Raw genomic sequence first — 25,338 nt, forward strand, 5'->3', positions numbered from 1 at the left:
AACATGTAGTACACCAGAGGCTTTTTGGGTCTGGGGCAGTTTCCCACTTGGCTGTAATAAAGCATCCAGACTCTTAGCAGGGACACAATGAGATTAAGAAAGAAACAACACACAGTGAGCTGCAGGAATGACTGAAGTTTTCATCAAAAGCTTTAATACAGCCTAAGCTTTCATTTCTCACCCCCCTACCTCCTCCTCTCACTATTCTCACCCTCCCTCCTCTTCCTCCTCTCACTCCTCTCACCCCTCCTTTTTTCTTTCTTTCTTTCTTCCTCTTGCTTCCAGCCTCAGACACCCAGTGAGCCTGGGTTGTTTGGGAAAAAGGGTAAAAGGTAAATATTTCTGGTTATCATCTGGTTATTATCAGATTTCACATTATACATCATATCTCTGTTTAACTGATTTCTCAGTTTTTAACTACATCTTGTCTTCTGTTTGTCTTTTAGGGAGGAGACAAGAGGAGAGAGGAGGAGAGGAGAGGAGAGGAGGCGGGAGGGCAATATGACATCAAAACAAACTCATGTTAACAGTAAATATTTCATATCATTATCAGAATCCATGCAGTTTTGTTTTATATCTCTTGTTTAGCTAATTTATACATTTTTAACCACAACTTGCTTGTCCTCTGTTTTTCTGTTAGAGAGAGAGGAAAGAGGAGAGGGGAGGAGGCAGGAGGGCAATACCATGTGTAAACACTCTCATGTAAATGGTAAATATTTTATGTCATTATCAGATTTCACACAGTAATACATGATATCTCTTTTAATTTGATTTTAACTACAACTTGTCCTCTGTTTGTTTTTTAGAGAGAGGAAAGAGGAGAGGAGAGAAGAGAAGGAGAGGAGGGCAATATGGCATGTGAACTCATGTAAAAGGTAAATTTCCATTTATCTCATGTTGTTACCAGATTTAATGAAATTTATTACTTTAAGATTTTAACTCTTACTCCCTCTTGTCTGCCTTTTATTTTTGCAGAGAGGAGAAACAATCAGAGAAGAAACAACATGAAGAGATGAGGAAAAAGGACAAGAGCAGAGGAGAGGAGGAAAGAGGAGAGGAGGCGGGAGGGCAACATGATGTGTAAACCTTCTCATGTAAAAGGTAAATATTTCATGTCATTGTCAGATTTCATACATTACATCTCTGTTTACCTAATTTCTAAAATGTTTAACCACAACCTGCTTGTCCTCTGTTTTTCTGTTAGAGAGAGAGGAAATAGGAGAAAGAGGAGGAGAGGAGAGGAGGAGGAAGGCAACATAATGAGTGAACTGTGTCAATCAAAAAGATGTTTCCTGTTTAACCTGATTTCTAAATGTTGAACCACAACCTGCTTTGCTCTGTTTTTCTGTTAGAGAGAGAGAAAAGAGGAGAAAGAGGAGGAGAGGAGGCGGGAGGGCAATATGGCATGTGAACTCATGTAAAAGGTAAATTTATCATGTTATTACTAGATTTTATGAAGTTTATTTAGTTTAGTATTTGAAGATTTTAACTCTTACTCCCTCTTGTCTGCCTTTTATTTTTGCAGAGGAGAAACAATCAGAGAAGAAAAGACATGAAGAGATGAGGAAAAAGGACAAGAGCAGAGGAGAGGAGGGGAGGAGAGGAGAGGAGGAGGGCAACATGATGTCTAAACCTTCTCATGTAAAAGGTAAATATTTCATATCATTATCAGTATGATGATCAGTTCTCATGCAGTAATACATTAAATTACTGATTTTTAGCGTTTTTAACACACAACTCGACTACAACCTACTTGTCCTCTGTTTTTCTGTTAGAGAGGAGAGGAGAGGAGAGGAGAGGAGAGGAGAGGAGGTGGGAGGCTAATATGAGGAGTAACCACTCTCATGTAAAAGGTAAATATAAATTCATTTAATGTTATTGCAGGAAATGAAGTTAGTTATCCAACCAAACCTATTCTCATCAAACAGAATGATTCAAACACAGTAAGAATGAAACTCAAGTCTCTGAGCAGCAGTCTGAAGGCAGCTTTACCTTTATCAAAGCATACATGTAATAACTTGAGAGTGGTCTGAAACTTTTTTCACCTCTTGTGTTTTTGTTTTGCAGCCAAGACAACTCTGAACTGCCTCTTCATAAACTACAAGTGAACCGTGTTTCGACAATGATTTTTAGCACAAACAGTGCAAAACAAGTGTTATATAATAATATATATATAATATAATACAGTGATGAAAGAAAGAAACGTTTCAGTTTGGTCTCTGTGATTCTGCTTTTTTCACATCTACACCACATCAGACCAGGTCCTGAACAAAAACCAGGACTAGATTATCCACATGAAACCAGACACTCATTTAACACAGTTTCAGATTTGTGAAACTTGTTTTATTTGTGAAAATGCAGACATTTAAATTCTATAGACCCCAGGGGGAAGTTATGTAACTGGTGGTTTCATTCGATGTGTAAAGCTGAAGAAGGCCCACACCATGGACACCTCAAGATGAGTTTATTAGGCTGACCAACAGAGGAATAACAAAAGTCTCCAGTCAACTGTGATGTTGTAAGTTTGCCCCTAAATTAAATCCTAAAAACATGTTAGCATGTCACACATTACATGGGGAGCAGTGGAGCAGGGAGGGCTGTCGGGGAGTTGGTGGCAGGAGCATCAGAGGCAGGGGAAGCCACAACAGAGGTGGCGGGCTGTTTATACCAGGGAACATGAAAAATACTGTAATGATCACAGGCATAGCTAATGATGTACACGTGATATGGGTACAAGAATAAGCACAGAAATGTAAGCATTCAAGTCATTAAAAAGAAAAATACACATTTTTGACTATGGATTTTTACAGCTTTATACAAAAGCTGTTATCACCATTACAGCTGGTTGCAGTAAACAGCTGATGGTTGAAAACTACATTGTTAAAACTACACTAGCGGTGCAATAAAGTTCACAGATACAAAAAAGGCGAGAGGGGATTTGGTGTCGCCGGATGATGACGTCAGAGTAGGAGTTTATGAACGCCATGGCGGCTCATGCTAGCGAGCTTGAGATTGCAAAGAAAAACTTAACTGATGCAATTGGAGATAACGTCAAACAGTAAGTACAGTTGTGTTTGTATGTATTTTCTTTTTTTCAGCGTTGATTTGTTTGACATTGTTTCTTGGTTTGTCGCGGAAACGTAAAGCAATTTCGCCATTAACTTGTTTGCTAGCCCTTAACACTTGCTAATGTTTGCAGCATCAGTGAGCCACTGTGTAGTATTTATCAACTGTGATACAAAAAACGTTAGACGTGTTTTCTTTCCTCTCATTTTGAACTTGAGTGTTATATTTCCGTTGTACTTCAACGTTATTGAAGGTTGTAGAACGCAGCATGAAGATATTAACAAGTGCATCTTCAGTTAGCGTGAAACGAAGAGAGGATAAAATAAAGGAAGAGGGGTAGAGGGAGATGATATAGATGTGGATTACTGAAACAGTTCTCGCTTAAAGCATACATTCTTGAGAAAATAATGACATGGAGAGTGTGTAACTTGTTTGTTGTTTACGAAATTTTGTAATAATAATCGTTGCTAATGTTTTGTATTTGTTGTCTTTTTCGCACAGTTATTGGGCAAATCTTAAGCTCTGGTTCAAGCAAAAGATCAGTAAAGAGGAGTTTGACATTGAAGCCCGCCGTCTCTTGGCACAGGAGAACGGTTAGTAGCCAGGAAAAACTACATTAATATTGTTGAATTGGTGCTATCTGTAAAAGTGTTGCTTATTTTATATTTCCCTCTTCCTTCCTCTGCAGTTCATGTTCACAATGATTTTCTCCTGGCCATTCTCACACGCTGCCAGATCATCGTCTCCACGCCAGGTAGGAAGGCTTTTGATCACTGAATGTCACTGAAACTGCATTTGAGCTTGTCTCTGTGTTGAGGCCACAGTATACTGTATTTAATCTATCAGTAGCATAATCTGTTGTAACTTTATTCATTGCTTTTATTTGTTAGCAGTGTCATTTTCACCTACATCAGTAATAAACACAACAAAAAGGGACAAAGAAATGTGTCATCCACTATGTGTAAGCCTTAAATACACTGGAATTAACAAGTAGAGGGAGAAACAGTGATGATGATTCATCGCTCAATACCAAGAAAGACAGGACTGATACTGAAACTTCTAAATATTTGATCACCAGGAAATACTGTAATGGTGCGTCTCCATCAAGCGTCTATAATGCATCTGGTACTGTATGTTCTAATTTGTCCTCTAGAGGGCACTGGACCATTACAGTGGCAAGGTGGCTCTGCTTCAAAGCCTGGCAAACCAAAAGGGAAGAAGAAATGTTCCTCTAGACAGAAATTTGATGTAAGTAGTCTCAAATCAATAGTCTTTAGTTGTATCATTTTTAAAGGATGTAGTGATATCTAATTTATCTTAATGTCTGAACAATTGACTTGTCTTTTGGATGCTTGTGTATCCTGTTTGTGTCTTCAGCATCGTTTCCAGCCTCAGAACCCTCTGAGCGCCGCCCAGCCCTTCAGCCCTCGAGAGGTGGGGGGTGAGGAGGAGGAGCTGCGTCTCAGTGCCCACACTCTGCTGCTGCCCACGCGGGGCCAGCTGGAGGCCCGCATGATGGTGACGGCGTTTGAGCTCGGCTTAGACAATATCACAGAAGATGCCGTCAGCACCATGATCTATGCTGTTGAGGTTTGTGGACACTTTCCACCAGTAAAGGGAGGGTGATTATGTATAAAAGGTTGTGTTTGCGGGATGTATTTGATGACCAGTAGGTGTCTGTATGGACATAACCGTATCCATATTTCACTGTTGCTCCAGAATTCATGTAAAGTACAGGTGTGACATAATAGTAGACACACAAGCAGATGATATATTTAAAAGGGTTTTTTCCAAAATTCTATGCATCGGTTTTATGCCTGAAATTCATGATGTGGTACTTTTAACATGGACTTCATTCTGTCCTCAAGAAGTGAATCCATTTTGCAGGCAAATGTCCTAAATTACCCGTAACTTCAGTACAACCTCAAACAACAGTAGTCCTGCTTTGGTAGAGAATCATTTTGGAACTGAACCTTTCATTGACCTCCTGTGTTTTAACCTCAATGCAGAGGATTAAATGAATGGAGAGATTTATTTTCTGCACCACTTATTATCTATGACTGACAGCTGTGTCTACTCTTACTTACTGCTCTGACTTATTTCAGCACCATTTGAAAGATGTCCTGACTGCTGTAATCACCCGGAGGAAGGCGTATCGGTTACGAGATGGTCATTTCCCCTATGCCTTTGGCAGTGATGTCACGCCGCAGCCTTATCTGAAAAACAGCCTTGCTGCTTACCACAGTGTTACTGAATGGTAGGTACAACTGTGTTAGTTCTTATTAGCTCATAAGCACTGTGGATGTATGATTAAAAAAGTTAGTGTAGACATAATTACCCTTGCTGCTTTGAAAGGTAATTCTTTGTAAATGTTATTTTGAGTTGATGTGCAAACAATAATGTTTCAGTAGCTGTCATTAATTGATCACATTTTTCAGTGATTTTTACTTTTTCTTTCATGCAGTCCTCCTCCAAGTGCTTCCCTCCCTGCCGGTCCACCACCTCAAGTGTCACCCGATGAGGCTGAGCAACAAGCCGTTCACTTATTGGCTTGCTCTGCCGACAGTCTTCCTGCTCCCCTCTCTCCAATCAGCTTGTTTGATCTCCTGGAGGCTTTACAGGTCAGAGAAATGTGCTTGTGGATGTCTCTTGCCCGAGCACCTTGAGCAAATTTAGTACCTAAGTATATTTGGAACAACTCAAATGAAACTTTTGAACTGGTGGTCAGGGGTGGGGGCACTCAGCTAATCCAAATCCGCTCCATTTCACAAGCATGGCTATAACTCATGACTGCATGGTTCTGCAGTGGTCAGATTTGGTGAAGAGGGTCTTGAACCAACTGTAAACCAGTAAAATGTGATTCAGTTTCCTACCTTGTAATTCGGTGCATGGAATATTTCTCTCAGAGAAATCTCTTCTGAAATGAACCAGGATGAACCCCAAGTTATAATCAAAACTTGGGTGCGATTGATAAAAGTGGATGATGATCAGTCATCTGCTCATCCTTCAGGAATTTCCTCTGTTTTTAGTCTTAAGTAACACGACATTGATTGGTCTTTTGTGGAGGTTTAGAGTGTAAGTTTTGCAAAACAAGTAATTTGAAGAGAACAACATGGGATTTAAGAAATGTTAACAAGCAATTCTCACAATTTTGTAACAATTTCTAGAATAAATAGTTAATTGAGAAAATTATTAGTTGGGGATATTAGGGTTTAGTCGCATCTCTAGTATAAAATGTAGTATGAAATGTATTTAGACTTTGCCATGAAGTAAACATCACTGAGTGACATCTGTGTATACAGGATATTTATTCATTGCTAAAAGTAAAAATTTCAACAGTGTAAGTTTGTATTTTGGTGGGATCATGTTGGTGAATTGTGCTTGGACCCCGTCATTTCACCATCAGACGTTAATATGGTTTAATCTCCTCTAACATTTGTCTGGTGTAGGTTCATCATGGCGTGATGCCCTCCCATACTATGTATGCCCTCAACATGGAGCGCATCCTGTCGCGGCTCTGGCACCCCAGCCATGAAGAACTAGAACAAGACCACGTACACCGGCAACGCCTCGCTGCGAAAGAGGGCGTGCTCGCCAGCTGAGACAGGAACTGTAAATGAACTGTGGATATCATCAGGAACCAAACACAAACATAATCTCCAAACAGAAATGGACGGGCAATGTTTTGTTTAAAAAAAAAAAAAAAACAAAAAAAACTTGTAAGAGCTGGAAGAAACACATTAATGTTGCATAGAAAGACAGAGGATGAGTGGAGCAAGATGAAACAAAACAGTTGGACAGTGGACACAGGGTGGGCAGTCAGCTCTAGCCAACAGCCAATAGCTGGCAAATTAGCACTGTGGCTGCTTTATATTTGTCTGGTCCACCAGCCATTTTGGCAGTCCACCACCATTTTCATGTATTGTCATATACTGAGAATCTAATTTTGTGGAAATAATATTTGCGTTTCATTTTCAGATATAACAGCAGCTATGATTACTGGGCAGGAAAACAAAGTTCCGGCCCAGGTTGCACAGTGGTAGTGTTAAAGTGTGTGTGGGAAAGAAGCCTGAGTGGAATGGCTGTGTTGCCTGCAGTTCATCTTGTTCATATTGTCAGACATGCACCGCAACTGTTGATTAAAAACACCCTGTAAGAAAAGAGAGAGAGAGAGAGAACAGCCCATATCTAATCGTGTAGCATTGTGTACACGAGTAGGTCATGACATACTGCACGTAGGGAAGATTAAAAAAACCAATAAAACAAATGAAATATCCCATGAAGGTGTTTTTATATAATCTGGCTGATTAGATGTCATGTTAGGCTGAAGTTTTGGACTAAGATATAGTGGAAACTCAGTGGACCAGTAAGAGCGACAAAGATGTCCTAATAGTTCTGCCTTAACAGGTGCGACAGATGTCAATCAAGTAGCAGGTCTAATCAAAGAGTAAGTGAAAACACCTGTGTGGTTTTACTGTGGGTGTGTTGGGTTTGTCTGATACTATGGCCTGCTCTGAAACTGTCAGAAGTATTCCTACAACCTGTTAATGGTGTCCCTCAGTGTTGGTGGTCCACAGTGTGTACACAGATTAACGAAGATCTGTCTGCCATGTTTGTCTCATTCAGGATAAAACGTGTATAAATTTGTACCTTTTTCTATGTTTGAAATTTACTTTACAGACAGTAGTTAGTAAAATAAATTAAAAGATTTTTTTATTCACTATGTATAGAATATAGAATACGTTTTTTTTTTATCTCCCTCATAACACTCCTCAAATGTGTAAACAGGTCTGCCTTTGCTTCACAGGTTTCTCCTTCTAGGAGTCACCAGCTGCAGTGGGAGGACGGTGATTCAGACACAAACGCACACATACACACACACGTCCCAGTGCTCACTCAGGCCCTCTTGCCATATTTGGCTGCCTGCGGCTCACTTCCGACACCCCGCTGTCCAATGGGAGTCCGAGTAGATTCACCAGCCATTACAAGCACCTCACTACACTGGTGACTCAATATCCCGTCCGCCCCAGTTCCTTTAACAACAAACACTTCACGTAAAGACTGTATTCAATTATCTGATCTTATACCACCACCCCTTCCCCCTCCTTCGACTTATTGTTCAGTACACACAAAACTACTAACGCATCACGCGTGTCCAACATTTTATTTTGTCATATTTACAGTCGAAGTGCTCAAAATACAGCGTACAAATATTATTACAAAGTGTTATTTCAGGTCTAACATTAGTTACACCTATATCACAAAGTTGTATGAACACAAGGATTAAGAAAGTAAGGCAGTTTCTGTCAGTAAACGCTACACACACCCATAAGAGTCATTGCGTAAAGGTGTGAAACTTATTTTTTGTAAGTGTTACTCTGTACACGTAGGCTAGTCGCCGCTGGGATACTCAGTGCTTGACTCAAGTCCATATGCATACATATACATATACTTGACATAGTGGGAGATTTGCAGGGCAAGGCCTGGTTCACATTGTGTTTCTCCTTTTGCAATTCGATCCCACACAAGCTCTGTCAGTCCTGTCAGGATGGAAGACTGTGGGCCACAATCAATTGTCAATTAACTTGTGGCAAAGTATGGACATGTTTCCTTGGCTGGACTGAATACAAATTTGATTTTGTAGTTTTAGATGGATTTTTTAAAATGCCAGAAATATGTAACAAGTCACATCAGAGGTGTAATATGAGCATCTGTGCATCCGTGCAATAAGTTTGGTGGCCTCTGCTTCGTTATAACTCATTATACTGACAAATTACAAGTATCTAGTCAGTCACCATATTTGTCTGCGGCTACAGCCTGAGCGGATAATTTGGTGGAAACATGAAATGAAGACTCCTCTGCGAGGCTGAACAGGCCCCTTTACGCTGCATTTGGTCCCCAAGAAATGTCCCTTGGTTTCTCGCCCCTTGGCAGTCTAGTAAGCTTGGAGCTGCTGCGTCAAAATGAGCTGGCAGCCGCTGTTAACGTGGTCCATGACCTTTTGCTTGAGCAGGGCCAGCTCATCCCGGAGGACGTTGGCAGAGGAAACCAACTCCGTGTTTTGGCTCTTCAGGTTTTTGACCCTCTCCTCCAGCCGGGAGATCCTCTCCAGCTTCCTTTTCCGGCATTTGGACGCGGCCACCCTGTTCCTCATGCGCTTCCTCTCCGCTTTGATGCGCTCCTGTGTCTCCATGTCGATGGGGGAGAGCGGCGGGGTGTCGCCGGACATCTCGGGGACCGTCTGCGGCTCCTCTTTGAGCGCGTGTAGCCGAGGGTGCGGCGCCCCCGCCAGCTGGTGGTCCATGTGGTTGTGGGACGGCTGCGGGGCTGCTGGGAAACTTGTAGGCGGGTGCCTCTCGCTGGCAGGTGCAGACGCTGAGCTCGCGGCCCGATTGAAAGTGCCCAAGTTTGTGTACTCTGGCGGCTCGGTGCGCACCGTGCAGCTGTAGGGAATCCCACCGCTCTCGGACGCCGCGGAGCCGGACGCCACGCCGTTGGTCGCGCCGGTCTGTGCGTCAGGGTGGACGACCGGTATCTGCTGCTGGTAGTGGAGCTCGGCGAGTGCCCTCACAAACCCTTCGGCAAAGCCCTCCTGCTCGTCGGTGATGTTCTTGGGACAGACGAACTGGGTCGGGGTGGGAGTCGTCAGCCCGCTACAGGACTGGATGATTAATCTCTCCAGTTCAGGCGAGGCCAGCTTCAGTAACCCGACATCAGGAGACGTCAGGATGTCCAGGGCCTTGGCGCCCAGCTGGGGTTTGAAGTTTTTCGGGTCGTTTAGGTTCAGGGTCATGGTCTGTTTGAGGGTTTTGGGGTTGAACCCGTACACCGCCGTCCCGTCATGCTGAGAGTTGGAGGCATTCACAGCTTCGTCGTAGAACGTCGCTTCCATTTTTCTGGACATAAAGTTTTTTTCTTTATCACCTTGAGGAAGGTCTTTTCTCCTTTCAAAAAACAAAAGTCCAAAATCGACTGTTTACATATGTCCTAAGACTCTTTATCTCTCAACTGTCCTGTGAGTGCGCCTATTGTTGAAGTTCAACTCACTTGACAACTTAGTGTCCTGAGAAAACTTTTCTCTTGTGACTCGTCCGATCATCAACCAAAAAAAAAAAAAACGTCGTTCTCCCGCCGCCGAGTCTCAGTGTTTTTACACCTCAAGTATCCGTTTCGATTTAATCTGACTCCCCAAAACTAGAAACAGTGCCTGTATAGGGATAATACTTTCTATCACTTCCAACGTGGAGACGAACTTTATCCACCTCTAAGCTGCAGCTCTACTGAAAATAACAATGATGTCATTTCTACGGCCTCTGATTGGCTTGAGATGATTTCGTAGGCGGGGTATGTCTAATGACATGCAGGTTGCTCTGACAACTAGCCATATCCACGCCCCCCTCGCGATGGCTTATGGGATTAGGTAATGCAGACAGTGGAGCAATGTACTCTGGGATTACGTAGTGTTTTTGAATATTTAGTTACCCGCTCAATTATTAGTTACCCATCCTGAAGTGTTAGCTTTGATTAACACAGAACAGCGAATTAATATTCTTTTATTAAGATGTTTGTGGCACAGTTTTACAGATTATCATTGAAGAGACCATCAAAATGAGACGATTACTTCATTATCAACATGGGGTGAAGTGAAATCATCAGTGTTTACAGTTCAAAAAGTGGATGCTGATGGCTGGATTAGAAATGAATATGGTAACAGTGAAGGTAGAGAGGTAGAAATAGAAGGGGAGATAAGAATAAGAGATCATACCTGCACCAAAACGTATTAAAAAAAAAAACACTTTAAAAATTTATTTCCACAGCTGTGCATGCTTGGGAGTGCCTCTCTGAGTATAGAGATATGACAACAAAGCTACATGAAAACAACAATTAATAACAAGTTAAAAGCTGTAAGTCTAACTGATACTGTAAACTGTATCGAGAACTGTATGGTTGGTACAAGTAGTGACTTTCAGTAACACTGACAAATAGGCTTAGATAATAAGCTGCATATAGTACAATTTTAAATAAACTGTTCAAATGCCATTTTTAAAGTGAGAAAACCTACAACAACCAGTGACACCTAATTAGAAGTTAAATCAACCATTCAGCTCACAGTCTAGCCCAGATTTTCATCTTAAACAAGTCATATCTGTGTTCAGATACATAGATATATACATTAAACGCAATGAGAATTTGCAGTGTTACATATTTAGGGAAAACAAAGTAAGGAAATTATGTATGGATGGATTAAAAAAGGTTAACCTCACATTTCTTGCCAGTTATAGGTACCCATCCTAAAGTAAGGCCTGCTCCAAATGATCTGTTATGTTTTTGATCTGAAATATATTGATTACACCAGATATAGAGTTTCATTGGCCAAACAGACAAGAGCACATTCAGGACATACGGTGATTATTTCATCATCAAAATACAGAAATATGAAATCATCAGTGTTTACATAAATGGAGAAAAAAAAATCAAATGTCAGTGGTTAAAGGGAGGAGGAAGAGGAACTGAGAAAGAGGAAGAAGTAAAAATGACAGGTCAGACCCCAAGAGTTCTTTTGTTGTAAAGAAGGCATTTTAAAAATGTAGCCCTACAGATGTGTTTTTAGGCAAGTGCCAAGAGCAGGTTTACAGGAGGAAATATGGGAGTAAGACAACACAGATGAGTGAAGACACATACAGCTATTAATCCATGTACAGGCAACAAACATGCAGCATCCAGTCCAACTGTAAGCTGTACAAGGTTGTGGTATGGGTGTTACTGCACCTAGTGCAATTAATTAATACTGAATTATAGTAGCACTGGACACTAAACTGAATCTATGTAATTATACAGACCATTGACCTCTTACTGACCTACATTTGGTCAAAATACAAATTTCATTTAATTGTTCAAAGTCCATAAAATCAAAGTGAGAATAGCTGCAACAACTCGTAAGGAAGTTTTTTTTTCCCCATTCACACTCCATATTTCTTTGTTTGTAATATGTAACATTTGTAACATAGCAACTCTTTCATTTTTTATAATTTATAACATATGGTGGTAACTGCACTTTCATACATGCAGTACACCATTACTGATCATTTGCACCTTGCTGTGTTATATAACTGGTAGATATATGTTGATAGTATATACTGTTTTCTCTGTATGTATATGTTTTTCTGTGTAAACTGAACATCTTTGTCTTGAAAAATTCCTTTTTGGATCAATTAAGTTCTATCTTATCTTCATCAACCAATCAGCTGGCAGTGTTGTTCAAAAGTACATAATCTGTAGCTGGCTGTGTGTGTAATTAGAACATCACACCATCAGAAACAGAAGGAAATTGAATGTACTATTGCATTAAAAATAGGTTAACATTACTGTTATCATCGTTAAGGCAAATGTATTATGATTAAGTTTAGCCTTAACTTATGAGCCATTCACGATATTACATTTTCCATAATTTAAACATAATAATCCTCCAGTGCATAATGTACAGTACACTCTGTGCTTCCTCTCATAGGCCTCATAGGTAAATGTGAAGCTGCACAAATGACTGAAGCCTCTGTACAGCTGCAGTCCAGTCTGTCTGGCCTCCACCATTGTATTATTCAACATGTTCTCCTCAAGCCAACTATAAATAAGTTAACAGCCCCAGACAGCCTGAGAGAACCAGAGCTGCCTGAGGTCAACACTCTTGAGATGACACGCTGTCCTCACAACTCAGCCGTGCAACACCCATTTGGAAGTATTTGACACCCCGAAGTAGAAAGCCAGCGTTGGAATGCTTTAAAAACTTTTGTGTCTAATACCACAGTAGTAATGAAGGCAAACAAGACTTCAGCCTCTCTTTTTTCTCTTCTCCTCTCCTCAGCTTCTCGTGTAACAATAACTTTCTAAGCTACTTCACTCTCCCTGCGTCTCTCCCTGTACACCTGTGTTAAGCCCCACCGAGGAGTATTTTCCTATCAAACTACCGCTGCGCCCCGGCCATGCTTCCTGTTTCTCTGTCAGCTTTTCCCCTCTGCTGGCCCGACAGGGTCGCCTTTAGATAACAGTGCTTTCCTCCTCCCTGCCCGGGCCAGCTGTTTCCACTGCATGCAGTTTTCTAATCAGGAGCTGGTCCTGTCTGCCTCCCAACAGGCCTGTTTTTGTTGTTCAGAGGTGGGACAGACCAGGGTCCATGGAATCACCTCCACTCCCTCCATGAGAGCAAAATACAGAGACTATATATGCATGTGTTGATGTATCAACAGAGCAAAGTTTTGATTACCTTCAGGCGTGGACCAGAGAGATACACATACACACGCATGCACACACACACACACACACACACACACACTGAGACAGGCCGAGCAGTGAGAGAGACAGATGAGATTTCAAACACTGTCCATGCAGTGTTTGTTGAAGACCATCTGTTTCTTCCTGTCCTGCTGCTTGGTTTTTCTCTGTACTCCATCTCCGCCGATCATTCCTGGTCCAAACACGCTGATCACAGCCAGCCCCGCTTCCTTTAGACAGCTGTTTATCTCCTCAAAGAAAAGGACAATAGGCGAAAGTGACGAGGCGGGATGCAGGGCAGAAAGTCTGACATGTCAGTTCTTCATCAGAACCAATGTTTTTAATGGCAGGTTATTCTCTCTGCTTTTTTGAAGCCCTAACACTACATGACTGTAACAGATTATTGTCTATATACAGTAAATCATTATTAGTTATTTAGCTCACATATAAACGACCAGTAATTCATACACACTCAGTGCTCTTGTAGTCCTGTACACACTTTTGACATATCATAGCACAAAAACACAGGTGTAATAAATAAAATTATGACTGCATAATTTTATTTATTAACTGTTGATAGCTCAAAGTTTTCTTTGTGCTATTTTGTTATAATTTGATTAAACAAAAGTTTATTGATGAAAACACACCTTAAAATCACTAAAATAATGACGTTCTTAGAAAGATTTTGACACAGGGTGACTCTACAAGACACAGCCACAAGATAAGGTATTAATGTAAGACCCTTCTCAGTGTTGCAAAGTCCTGTGAAAAGTTACAGTTGAAAATCTTGATTCAGACAGATGGAAGTCTGGGACCCTAAAGTGATTGCCCATTTTGCCCATTTCGTAATCTAGTCTTCATTTTTGCTCAATGGCCCTTTAATCTGGCAACGGCTGTTTCTTGAACATAGACTGTACAGTCTATGATCTCAAGTAGCTACCAGCTACATCTGTGGATCTATGATCTAATGTGTTGCAGTGATTTTTCCGAGTCTTTGAAAAACCTGGACTCTACAAAGATAGGAAGATAGAGAAAGAAAGACACAGAGAAATTGTAAAAAAAAAAAAAAAAAAAAAAAAAAAAACCATTCGTGGTGCCGATTTGTCTTGCTTTGGACTCTACGGCTCCATGGAAAAATGCGATTTTGCCTGTTTTGGGCGCTTTCGCGTTCCGTCGCAACCGCCGTCCGCAGCTCAAAGTACGATTATCAGAAAGTCAAAAATGATGTTTTCTGCGCTGGAATAAGATTTTGATCTGCCGGTAAGTTCGAAGATGTTGTACTAGCTGAGTTTCACATGTCCTCTGTGTTGAATGATGGTTTGTATGTGTGTTTGAAATATTATTCTGTGCAAATCATAGATGGAAAATCTCTGTATCTTTACCATTGCTGCGCGTTAGCGACGTGTTACCATGTTCAGTAGAAGACGATTTCAGTGTGTGATGTACCAAGATAGAGAAATCAACCATTATTACAAGCAAATGTACGATATGCACGCGTTAATACGTGTTTACCTTCGTCTGTTTCGAAACAGTCTGTTAAATGTTGACCCTGACAGTGTAGCCTGGTTAATGATCAGCTCCTGGGTCTCTCCTGCTCCCCCCTCCCCTACATTCAGCTCGTCTCCTCATGGCAGAGGTCTGTTATGTTGGAGTGGACGTGGGCACTGCCAGTGTGAGGGCTGCACTGGTGACCAGAGACGGCCTGCTGAGGAGCACTGCAGAGGAGCCCATCAGTATCTGGGAGCCTCAGTCAGACCACTATGTCCAGTCCTCCACTGAGATCTGGGAGAAATGCTGCACAGTTGTCAAGGTGGGGGTGACCTCAGTGCAGTGGTTGGCTCCCAGTTTTATTTTAATATACACCCACATCCCTGTCAGATGAGCCCAGGTACCCCAACACAGAGCCAGTCATTAACACAACATAAAACAAGATCTTACAGTATTTTTTCAACTGTGAATGTTTAGGTTGGTTTAGTCAAGTTTGACGTCCTACTGCTATCACCACAAGTAACAAACCCTTCAACCATTTGTTTACTTTTAGCTAATTTTCAACTGTTCATTCATTACTTTGAACTATTTCAACTGTATATTCTTTAACTTCAGCAAATTATATCAACCATGCATCCATTACTTTTAGCTAACTGTTTCAACCGTTTATCTGTTTATTTTACTTTTTTCCGGTCATTTCTTTGTCACTTTAACTGCTTCACCTCTGCTGCTAACTTGCTAACCTCCATGCACTCTCATTGGCAACATACTGTATGAGGTGTCACAGCTGTGTTGGTGGTTGGAGTTGCTTACTGGTTTTTGCGACAGTAAATTTACCAAACATCAGCATCAAAACAGTTTGCCGTCCTTGTTTGGTTGTTAATTTTTCAGCACAGAACACAAAGGGCTAATTTCAAATACTGTATACAAGTAAACTCAGTTTCGTTTATACAGCTAATTTTTAGAAATTACAAATTGGCCTCAAGGGGCTTTGCAATCTGTACAACATACAGCACCCTCCATCTGTTGACTCTCATTGTCACTTCGAACGAACAGTGTAAGTTGAACTACAATGCAGAGTCTGCCGATGTGATCATACCTGCCCCCTTGTAATCCCTTCATGGTTAATACTGTTGTAAATCTACCGAATGAATGTGATTATTCAGACTACACTGTATATCTGTTCCAGAAAGTTACCCAGGGTGTGGAGAGGAACCAGGTTCGTGGTATTGGCTTTGATGCCACCTGCTCTTTAGTGGTTTTGGACCAGACCTTCCAGCCTGTGCCAGTCAGTCAGGATGGTGAGTGAGTTATCTGACCTGAATACTTTGCAAAGCATCATTTATGTATACCTAAGTACGCATCATGGGCTCTTACAGGCAATTTTTAAAAAAAGAATTAACTTAGCTAGAATGGATTTTTTGCTTTGGATGAAATGTTGGTTAGTTTTGCTCAGACATAATGTAATGTGATACTTTATTGATCCCTGAAGGTAAAATCCCCTCCCCCACAGTGAGGTCAGGGTCAGCTACAGAACAGAGCCCCTGGAGCTGGTATGGATTCATGTCTTTTTCAATGAATCAGGGTAAAGGGGTCACAGGGGTCAGAACCCAGATACTCAGATACAAATGACTGATTATTTGCTGCCAAGAGTTTACACATCACAGAAGCTTTGTTTATCATCTTCCAGTAGAGCAATTTCATCTTAAAATGACCTCTGGGATATTCAGTCTATGCAGTATTAGCTATTTGGTATATTTTGTTTCCTGTTTGCTCCCACTAAAGCATGGGCTGTCTCCTTTTCTCCCCTGCTTTCTCCAGGGGACAGACAAAAGAACGTGGTGATGTGGATGGACCATCGTGCCGCAGAGCAGGCCGCTCGTATAACCAACACTGGCCACAAGGTCCTGAGCAGGGTGGGAGGGGTCATGTCACCTGAGATGCAGCCCCCAAAGCTGCTCTGGCTCAAAGAGGTGAGAGGTGAGCAAGGTCACCACAGGACCACTGATCTCTTTGGATTTTATTGTTGCTCTCTGTACTGGGTGGTCAGCATGTGGTGGATGTTGTTTTAACCCTTTTCTTGTGAGAGAGATTCTTCACAATATGTTAACATTCCCTAAAAGTGCTTTAAGGTTCAGCTCTGACCAGTCAGGACATGTATTTGTTGCTATTACTCACTGGTTCCTTACCACACTTACTCATCTCTTTATCAGAATCTTAAAGAAAGCTGCTGGAACAAAGCTGCACACTTTTTTGACCTGCCAGACTTCCTGTCTTGGAAAGCAACAGGCTCTCTGACAAGGTGAACTTTCCTGGTTCATCATGACTGTGGTAGATTAGATCCTCCCTCTGTGAGTCATTTACAGTCCTTTGTTGTGCATGTGCAAGTGTCAGATGTGGGATGAATAAGGTTCACCATTAAAAGTGACCTACAATGTGTTGCTGGTATCGGTAAGATGTTTGTTTATGGGCTGCTGTGTCATCCTGTTGAAATATTATCTTTGTATCAAATGTCAGTTTAAAAGAAAAGAATGTGGTTGTCCTCGATAGCAGAAGTAATTCTAAGAAATGTGTCTTTTATTGTGGACAATGTGTTTGTGATACTGTGGCCTTCACAAGACACTGTTAATGTGACCTCCTGCTGTTGAATAGGGATCAGAAAACATGTTTATTTTAATGAAATATCTTGGGAAGCATGTTAAAGTACTGTTCTGCAACTTTCCACAGATCTTTATGTACTCTGGTATGTAAATGGACGTACTGCCCTCCAGAGGGATGGGATGCCAGTTTTTGGACTAGCATTGGATTGGAGGACCTCCTGGAAAATAACTTCTCCAAAATAGGTCAGAGAGTCGAAACCTTATTTCTCTAAATCACCTCTTTGGTTAATATGTTTACAATGGGATTCTGATTAATTCTATAAAAATGTAAGAAATGTTGTTTGCTTTATCATCTCAAAGAGTTCTTCCATTATTTAAGTTTGTCATCTTTTCACTCAGGCAGTGTGACGTGTTCTCCAGGGAGCCCGTTGGGAGGCGGCCTCACCCAGGAGGCAGCAGTGGATTTGGGTTTAGTACCAGGAACTGCAGTCGGTGCTTCTCTCATTGATGCTCATGCTGGAGGCCTAGGTATCACACACTGAAACACAATTGTTGGGACATAACAGTCTACTAATGTCATGAATAAGCTGTCATTGTCTGATATGTACTGTGTGAGGTGCATTTGGTAACTTTGAAAATTCCAAATGGCAGTGAGAGGCAACCTTATTGATGATGCTTCAGGGGCTAACTGGTTAGCATGCTAACTTAATAAGAAGCAAAGAAGTGATAGAACTATAAGCAAGACAAGAGATAACAATGCTGTTGCTTTCCGCTGCTCGATACAGCTCTTGGCAAATAAAGGAATCAAGTTTGATGCTGAAGTTGCAGCGTTTCCTTTAGACTGGTAAGTAAACAGCTGCTGAAGCTAACATTGGCTACGTAGCTATAAGAAAAACGTATGCATTGCACCTTTAAAGAGATTACGGAGGCATACAGTTTAATGTTGGTGACACGTATGACAAATTTTACAATTTGGTGCAAGATGAAGCTCCTGAGGGGTCAAACAATGGAAGTGTTCATCTTCTAAAGAGCCTAAATACATCCAGTAAGTGTAAAATTTGCGTACTCACCAAATTCATTCTCTATCCATCGCACATGACTTTATGTACAAAGTTAAAATTTGACTTGAGGATGGCACTAGAAGTTCACCATTCAAAGTTCACCCAGTATCAAAAAATGCAAAGGTGAATCTTAAAATGGTGGCCTATCAGAACTACCCCAGCTTGAATAATTTGGGTGAAAGAAAAAAAAAAAGTACCGAACCTCATCCATTAATGCTGCTGTATACTGTATCTGGGAGCACTTTGTTGACCTTTCCTTTGGTTCAGAAATTCTCACCATCTGGTTTTATTCTGGGAGGTGAGCTGCTCATGAACTCTACCCTCTGACCGTCAGCTTTGACCTCTGCCGATCACACATTGTTGTATCAGTCAGAGGTTAAAACACGCTGAACTTTTAGTTGTTGTACATGTCACAATGATGTACAGCCCCCCCGCCCCCCCAGCTCCCGCACATAGAGCAACCTTCCACCTTAAACTAAAACCACCTTGACAAACATTATTCCAGCAGTTAGTGTCACTGCTGAATCACATGTGAAGGTTAGGGAGCCACTTCAAAAGGATTTAAAGCTTTTGATCCACAAATCAGTGTTATTAGTCCCTGACAGGGCTCTAACAGCAGTTTTGTAAAGGTTATATTAGGTAGCACCAAAAAAACCTAATGATAACAGAAGAATTTCTCCTCTGCTGCAATGGATGCTGCGTGGATTCTAATATTGACTACATGTAATTAATATTAAATATTACATCTCATTCCAGGTGTGATAGGTGCTGATGTAAAAGGCTTTAACTTGCCATGTGAGGACCAGCCAATCACCTCACGCATGGCGATGATCTGTGGAACATCAACCTGTCACATGGCGGTGAGTGGTTCACAGCTACAGTTCACCTGCTGCGTGGCTTCTTGAAAAGATTTTCTTAAAATTAGCAAGTGGAAGTTAAGTTTAGCAAACACTGTGCTGACAGGCTACTAAACACCGGGATATGTTTTGAACTGCATGATGACCTTTCACACACTCATCGCTGCATGACGAATGCAACTCCTTCTGTAATTAATCATGTACTCATAGCCTCTGTATCTCGACCTAGACTTAACAGCTCTGAAGTGATGTAAAACTGACTTAGCTGATACTAATACGCAGGTACGCAACCTATTTTAAGTAGTCTGATAAATCATCTTTCCCAGTAATGGTGATGACAGAGTCACACTGAATTTTTCCACTCTTATGTTACTTACATACAGTACATCATATTTTCAGTGCATTGAAGAAAACTCTAGGCTTATCTGGTTTTGTTAATCTGAAATTGAAACTCCATTGCCACTGTTTCTACTGCCATTTAAAACATACTTAGTATCTATCTTAGCTTTTTAGGGGTTTATATCTCTGTAGATGTAAAAAAAAAAAAATCCTTATTGATATACAAAACTTACTAAAATATTTCACTTTTTACTGTGATGTTCATCAGATCAGCGAGCAGCCGCTGTTTGTGCCAGGAGTGTGGGGACCCTGCCTGTCTGCTATGGTGCCTGACATGTGGCTCAATGAGGGAGGACAGAGTGCAACAGGAAGGCTGGTCAGTCCAAGCTTTGTACATGATTTTACTGACATGCTTGATGCTGCTCAGTAACAGAAAACTGTGTGCAAGTAGAGACAAAACGTCTATCATCTATGTGTGAGTTCACCCAGAAAACACACATGGATGTAATCTGGCCATATAAACAAACAGGTCTGAAAGCAATTTGTCTCTCTCCAGTAAATAAATGGCTTTTATGTACTGTCACTCAGATACGAGGACTTGTCAAAGAAATTCTTGTAAAGATGAGCATTAATGAGGAACAGGCAAGTTGTTGCTTGTCATGCAGGACATTATGACGTCAAGCTGGTGTCTGTGACTCTGTAGATACATTGTTGTGAACACAATGACTCAAGAAGAGTTGATGCTTACACCACAGGTATCCCACATAGAGCAGATGATCCGATTAGATTTTTGTTTGCTTTGCTGCATATATTTGAGTATTAATGAAATACAACTGTTTTTTGTTCTCGATGTACTAGTACTATGAGCATACACGCTCCTCTGTCATGGTGGTCATAAGGCAATCAAAGTGCCTGGTGTTCATAAAATGATCAAAAGACATAAAAGCTGCTTATTGTAAGGAACTTGATTTGTTTAAAGGCGCTAATGTACATTTTTTCTACCACTTCATACTCAATGTTAGCATCAAGAGCTGTTTACATACAAGTCTAGAAGAGTTAAGCAGAAGAGTTCAGCATCAAACTTCATTCCTTTGTTTGCCAAGAGCTGTCTCCAGTGGTGGAAAGCACCGGCAATGTTAACTCTTGTTTTTCTTCTATTTCTATCACTTTTCTTTTACGGAAGTTAGCATGCTAACCAGCTAGCTCTGTCCTGTCTCTTTGTGACTGATTCACAGTAATTTGTGTATTCTAACCTCTTGTAAATCTAAGTGTCTGAAGCTTTGATAAGCACACAGTGTTAATACTAAGGTTGGCTATGTAGTGATAGCAAAAGCTTACATATAGCACCTTTGAATATTGTTTAGTATTCTTTTGTAATAAGGCTTCACTGCAATTCTGCTGAATCACATCAAGACACAAGGCGGATGATGACAGTGTTTCTAATCTATAATCATTCATTTAAAGTATAGCAAGAACAATATAAATACTTCACGGCTTCTCAAATATGATAATTTGATGCTTTTTTTTCTCTTTTCCGTCCTTGAATATTGAACACCTTTTGATTTTAAACTGTTGGTTGGACAAAATAGGCTATTGTATAATATCATCTAAAGCTATTATGAAAATAATCAGCAGTTGGAGCCTCAGAAGCCTTTTTGCTATCAGCTGTATGATCTGTGATTTTTTCACTGTTAGACCATGTTGCTCTTTCCTCTCTCAGATTGACCACATGGTGAAGGGACATGCTGCCTACACCCAGCTCCAGGAACAGGCACAGCAGAGGTCAGCTGATGCATTTAGTGTTGCACTTCCCGAAAACATTTTAGCACAGCTGTCATCCCTGTACAGTTTAGATAGCATTTAGAAAGATTAGAAGCTTAGTAAGGCTGTGTGTTCTGTATAACCCTATTCTTTTCTGTGGAGGTTGAAAATAGAATAAATAAGTAAATAAAAATGTATTATTGTTTGATTTTCTTTACTTACAATATTGGAATGTTAACATTTTCAGTCACTCTGCTTTTACAGCTTTTATGACAAGTTATAATGTCTTCTGTGAAAAAGGCCTACATCATTATGATTTTTAACATTTTTAATCTTATTTCTTCAGTTTCCTCACTTTGCTTTTTTTCCAGATTTCCCTTCACAGGCGAGAATATCTTCAGCTACCTGAACAGCCACCTGAGTTTAATGGCTAATGCTCATTCTGCTGTTGACCTGCTGGGATCCAGTCTTCATGTGTGGCCGGACTTCCATGGGAACAGGTCGCCCCTGGCTGATCCCACTTTGAAAGGCATGGTGAGGGCACTGGTCTCGAGACTTGAAATGACTTATTTTATGACATAACATGTTATTATTTATTAATTGCTTAAGGGTTCCAGTTTAGTAATGTCTTACAACATTGGTAAATACAGAACATGTGAAGCATATGAATGATGTAAAGAGTTAAATTGCTGTCATGTCGGTGCATTAAGCACAGAGCTGGACGCGCAGTTAGCTTAGCATAAGGAGTTAAGGCAGAGAGAAACAACCAGCCAAACAAATTAGATAACATGCTAATTAATGAGCTTTTGAGCTGATAGTAGGCTGCTGAATTTTGGAGTGAGCCAGGCTAGCTGTGTTCCCCTGCCTCCATTCGCTAAGCTAATCACGTCCTGGCTCCAGCTCTGTACGTGAAGCACAGACATGAGAGTGGTATCAGTCTTTTCATCTAACTCTTGGAAAAAAAAAAAGCATAATTTTTTTGCCTACCACACCTGAGTTAGGCAAAGACCTGCCCCTACTCTGCCTGTGACTGGTTTGTCCTGTTTCCTTCGTTGTTTGGGTTGCTTAGGTTCAGGCATGAAAAGTGATGATTGGTTAAGGGAATAACATCAGAGTAAGCCAGTCAGAGGTAGAGTACGTGTGGATGTTTGATCACCTTGGGTGTGAAAAAAATTATACCATACTTCCAGAAATGTTTAACAGTTTCTTTAAATAAAATGAATAAAAAATACAGCTAGCAAGCAGCTACTTAAAGTAGCTAACTTCTCAAAGCAGCACAGTGAGGGCCAGGTCATTTCTTATTCCATAACAAAATATAGAAGTTAGATTTTTCTTGGTTTGCATGTATTGCCTTTAGGTTTTTAAATACTTAATAGTGATTCTTATAAGTCAACAGTGATACATTTTTGCATGAATGACTCATTACTGTTTTGTAGGTGGTTGGATTATCTCTCTCCCAAACCTTGGATGACTTGGCTCTGCTCTATTTGGCCACTGTACAAGCTCTTGCTGTAAGTGTGCTGTGTTTTATGTTTCAAGTTGACTTCCCCGAACCTCAGGCCAACATCCTAGAACCTTCAAAGTACGAAGGCAGGTTGTATTTGTTTACTTGTAACCTAATTCCCCTCTTGTTGTACTTCTCTGGTTTCAGCTTGGAACACTTCATATTCTGGAGGCCATGAAAGAAGCAGGACATGACATCAGAACCCTCTTCCTGTGTGGGGGATTGAGCAAAAACTCCCTGTTTGTACAGATTCATGCTAATGCTACAGGTATAAAATATCAATAGTAGATAATAATAGTATGTTGTATGTGTATAGTGTACTTTTTTTTCAAGAAAACATAAACACTATGAGGGAAACTAACACTAGCCCACTCCACTTTTTCAATATCATCACTTTCAGGGTTGCCTGTGGTGTTGCCAGACCAGATGGAGGCTGTGTTAATAGGAGCAGCAGTCTTGGGTGCATGTGCGTCACAGGACTACACCACTATACAGGTAGAGTAAATATTCTAAATGAAGTGCAAACATTGTCCAACATGGGCCAGTATTCAAGGTAGTGAAAATGCGTTTGCACCACTGCCCTCTAAATTCCCACTTTTCAAACCACACATTTCCAATTAGTAATGTAGGCTTACTTTTAAAAAATGAGATTCTCAAGCCAAATCTGTAATAACTCAGACATCATACAACTGTTGCCTCAGGCTGAGTCGTACTCTGAACTGAACATCGTGGGTAAAATTGGTGGTGTGCTCCTTTAAAAGTGTATTTATTTCAGCAGATTGCAATCCCGTCTTCTTATTTTGTATCACACTAACACTGACTTCAGAAACATTAAAGGCCAAACTGTATGCACACAACCCCAGTCTTAGAATCACTGAGTCAGTGCCTCCATCTGCTGGGTGTAAAAATACATAGTATTTGTGCACAGTGTGGATTAATCTTTTGTGTGGTCAACTTATCATCCCTCGGTGTCTCAGCACCAGAGTTTGTGGCATAAGAGACTGGCAAGCCTTTAAGCCAGATATACTAAAAATAAGATGTTATTGTTTGGACTGGGCTGCACCTGTCAACCCATTTTCAGCCATAACTGCAGCAGGCAGTTGTTGTGTCTGATCCTCTGAGCTGCACACGGCCAACCGGCTGGATTTTGTAGGTTTAGACAGCAGAGAGGCCCAGCTCTGCATTAGTTATAAACTCAGCCACACTGTAACCACTGCACTTGGCTTGTGTTCACACTATAACTGGGTCAGGGCCGACCTGAAACTGAATGCGTGTAACATGATTTATTGAGTGATGTCTTTTTCTTTGCGATTTATGTTTTAGGAGGCAATGGAGAAAATGGCTAAAGTTGGGAAAGTTGTTCAGCCCAACCAAGAACTCAAGAGGTGAGATGGAAAGATTTAAAAAAAAAATCATTTGGAGAAAGTCATGCTTTAATATTTATATCACCATCCATGGGATAGTAAAGTAAATGAATTAAAAATCTACCATGTTCAATTCAGTAAGTCTGAAATATTGCAACAATTTTTGCCTGAAGAAAAAAAAAAAAAGACTGCTTCCTCACTTCTTAAACAGCTCACTTTTTCATAGGAACCATTTTTCAGAATTGATTACTACCTTTTCCTTTTTGCTCTTTTATTTCTAATCTAATTTTAAATTTGCAAAATGAAGCATGACCAAGCATTTTTCTGTTGAAGGTGAAACCAAATTTTATAGTATTGTACTAGTATTCTTTAAGTCAAGGCCAGTCAATGAGAGAACTTAACTAGAATTTTGCACGTTTTTATTGCAATGAAAAATGAAATGTACATTACTATTTTCTACATTTCATACTCCTTTTTTTTCAGCTTCTATGAGAAAAAGTACAAAGTGTTCCTGCGACTCTTTGCCCACCAGAGGGAGTACCAGGCCCTCATGAACCACAGATGACCCTGTCAGTGGGAGGGAGGCCGAGCTGGAGCTGAGTCTCTGTGATATAGCAGTGATGATAAATCCACACACTGGAAACAAGAACTCAAGTCTTAACTTTGCTGTTTTTCTTGTCATCAACAACGGTCCAGTTTTTTATTTTCACAATAAACTGAAGAAAAACAGTTTTTTGAGGTTGGATGTCTATGAATGAATGAATGTATGACAGAGTGGCAGAGTTTAGACTTCAGATTTGCATGATTTCGAAGCCCCTGGCAGATGAACACAGTAGATAAGATTTCTGTGGAGACAAGCTGTTGGAGCTCTCTGTCTTTATTTTAAATCCACTGTTGTAGTTCTACCCACAATGACGAGGAGGATGCAGGAGACATCAACAGACTGTACAGTGTTTGCCTGGCTAGTGGCCTCAGCTCCATCTAAGGTGACAGTACCATCAAATACCATCAGCTTCAAATGTATTCCTAATA

General features: G+C 40.7%; 3 protein-coding genes across 4 annotated transcripts; 2 read left to right on the forward strand and 1 right to left on the reverse strand.

Moving 5' to 3' along the window:
• The first annotated feature begins 2,937 nt into the window (after positions 1-2,937).
• On the forward strand, positions 2,938-7,789 carry tada1 (transcriptional adaptor 1). The gene is made up of 8 exons (XM_018677347.2): positions 2,938-3,058; positions 3,568-3,659; positions 3,755-3,820; positions 4,220-4,314; positions 4,444-4,656; positions 5,172-5,323; positions 5,531-5,687; positions 6,516-7,789. Exons 1-8 carry the CDS (start codon positions 2,976-2,978, stop codon positions 6,666-6,668), a joined length of 1,011 nt encoding a protein of 336 aa, XP_018532863.1. The 5' UTR covers positions 2,938-2,975; the 3' UTR covers positions 6,669-7,789.
• Positions 7,790-8,211: 422 nt separating this feature from the next.
• LOC108883834 (transcription factor Jun) lies at positions 8,212-10,342 on the reverse strand. The gene has a single exon (XM_018677348.2). The coding sequence runs from the start codon at positions 9,968-9,970 to the stop codon at positions 9,002-9,004; it is 969 nt and encodes a 322-aa protein (XP_018532864.1). The 5' UTR covers positions 9,971-10,342; the 3' UTR covers positions 8,212-9,001.
• Positions 10,343-14,443: 4,101 nt separating this feature from the next.
• fggy (FGGY carbohydrate kinase domain containing) lies at positions 14,444-25,035 on the forward strand. 2 transcript variants are annotated; one of them, XM_018677349.2, is made up of 16 exons: positions 14,444-14,592; positions 14,949-15,142; positions 16,010-16,121; positions 16,642-16,793; positions 17,034-17,122; positions 17,548-17,663; positions 17,820-17,948; positions 19,238-19,341; positions 19,946-20,053; positions 21,398-21,459; positions 21,810-21,972; positions 22,875-22,949; positions 23,090-23,210; positions 23,343-23,437; positions 24,266-24,327; positions 24,790-25,035. In XM_018677349.2, the coding sequence occupies exons 2-16, from the start codon at positions 14,960-14,962 to the stop codon at positions 24,869-24,871; spliced, it is 1,653 nt and encodes a 550-aa protein (XP_018532865.1). In that variant the 5' UTR covers positions 14,444-14,592; positions 14,949-14,959; the 3' UTR covers positions 24,872-25,035. The 2 variants fall into 2 exon arrangements, with proteins under 2 accessions (XP_018532865.1, XP_018532867.1); XM_018677351.2 differs by lacking the exons at positions 14,444-14,592; positions 14,949-15,142; positions 16,010-16,121; ... (1 more) ...; positions 17,034-17,122; positions 17,548-17,663 and adding an exon at positions 18,206-18,264 and having other exon boundaries at positions 17,902-17,948.
• Positions 25,036-25,338: the final 303 nt, after the last annotated feature.

This window comes from Lates calcarifer, linkage group LG4 (assembly GCF_001640805.2).
Source record: "Lates calcarifer isolate ASB-BC8 linkage group LG4, TLL_Latcal_v3, whole genome shotgun sequence".
In the NCBI taxonomy this organism is placed as follows: Eukaryota; Metazoa; Chordata; class Actinopteri; family Centropomidae; genus Lates; species Lates calcarifer.

Coding starts and splice junctions, on each gene's coding strand:
- tada1 (XM_018677347.2), top strand. CDS start 2,976: ATGAACGCCATGGCGGCTCATGCTAGCGAGCTTGAGATTGCAAAGAAA. Junction 3,660..3,754: donor TCTCTTGGCACAGGAGAACG/GTTAGTAGCCAG, acceptor CTTCCTCTGCAG/TTCATGTTCACAATGATTTT. Junction 4,315..4,443: donor CCTCTAGACAGAAATTTGAT/GTAAGTAGTCTC, acceptor TTGTGTCTTCAG/CATCGTTTCCAGCCTCAGAA.
- LOC108883834 (XM_018677348.2), bottom strand. CDS start 9,970: ATGTCCAGAAAAATGGAAGCGACGTTCTACGACGAAGCTGTGAATGCC.
- fggy (XM_018677349.2), top strand. CDS start 14,960: ATGGCAGAGGTCTGTTATGTTGGAGTGGACGTGGGCACTGCCAGTGTG. Junction 20,054..21,397: donor AGAGTGCAACAGGAAGGCTG/GTCAGTCCAAGC, acceptor TTCCTCTCTCAG/ATTGACCACATGGTGAAGGG. Junction 21,973..22,874: donor ATCCCACTTTGAAAGGCATG/GTGAGGGCACTG, acceptor ACTGTTTTGTAG/GTGGTTGGATTATCTCTCTC.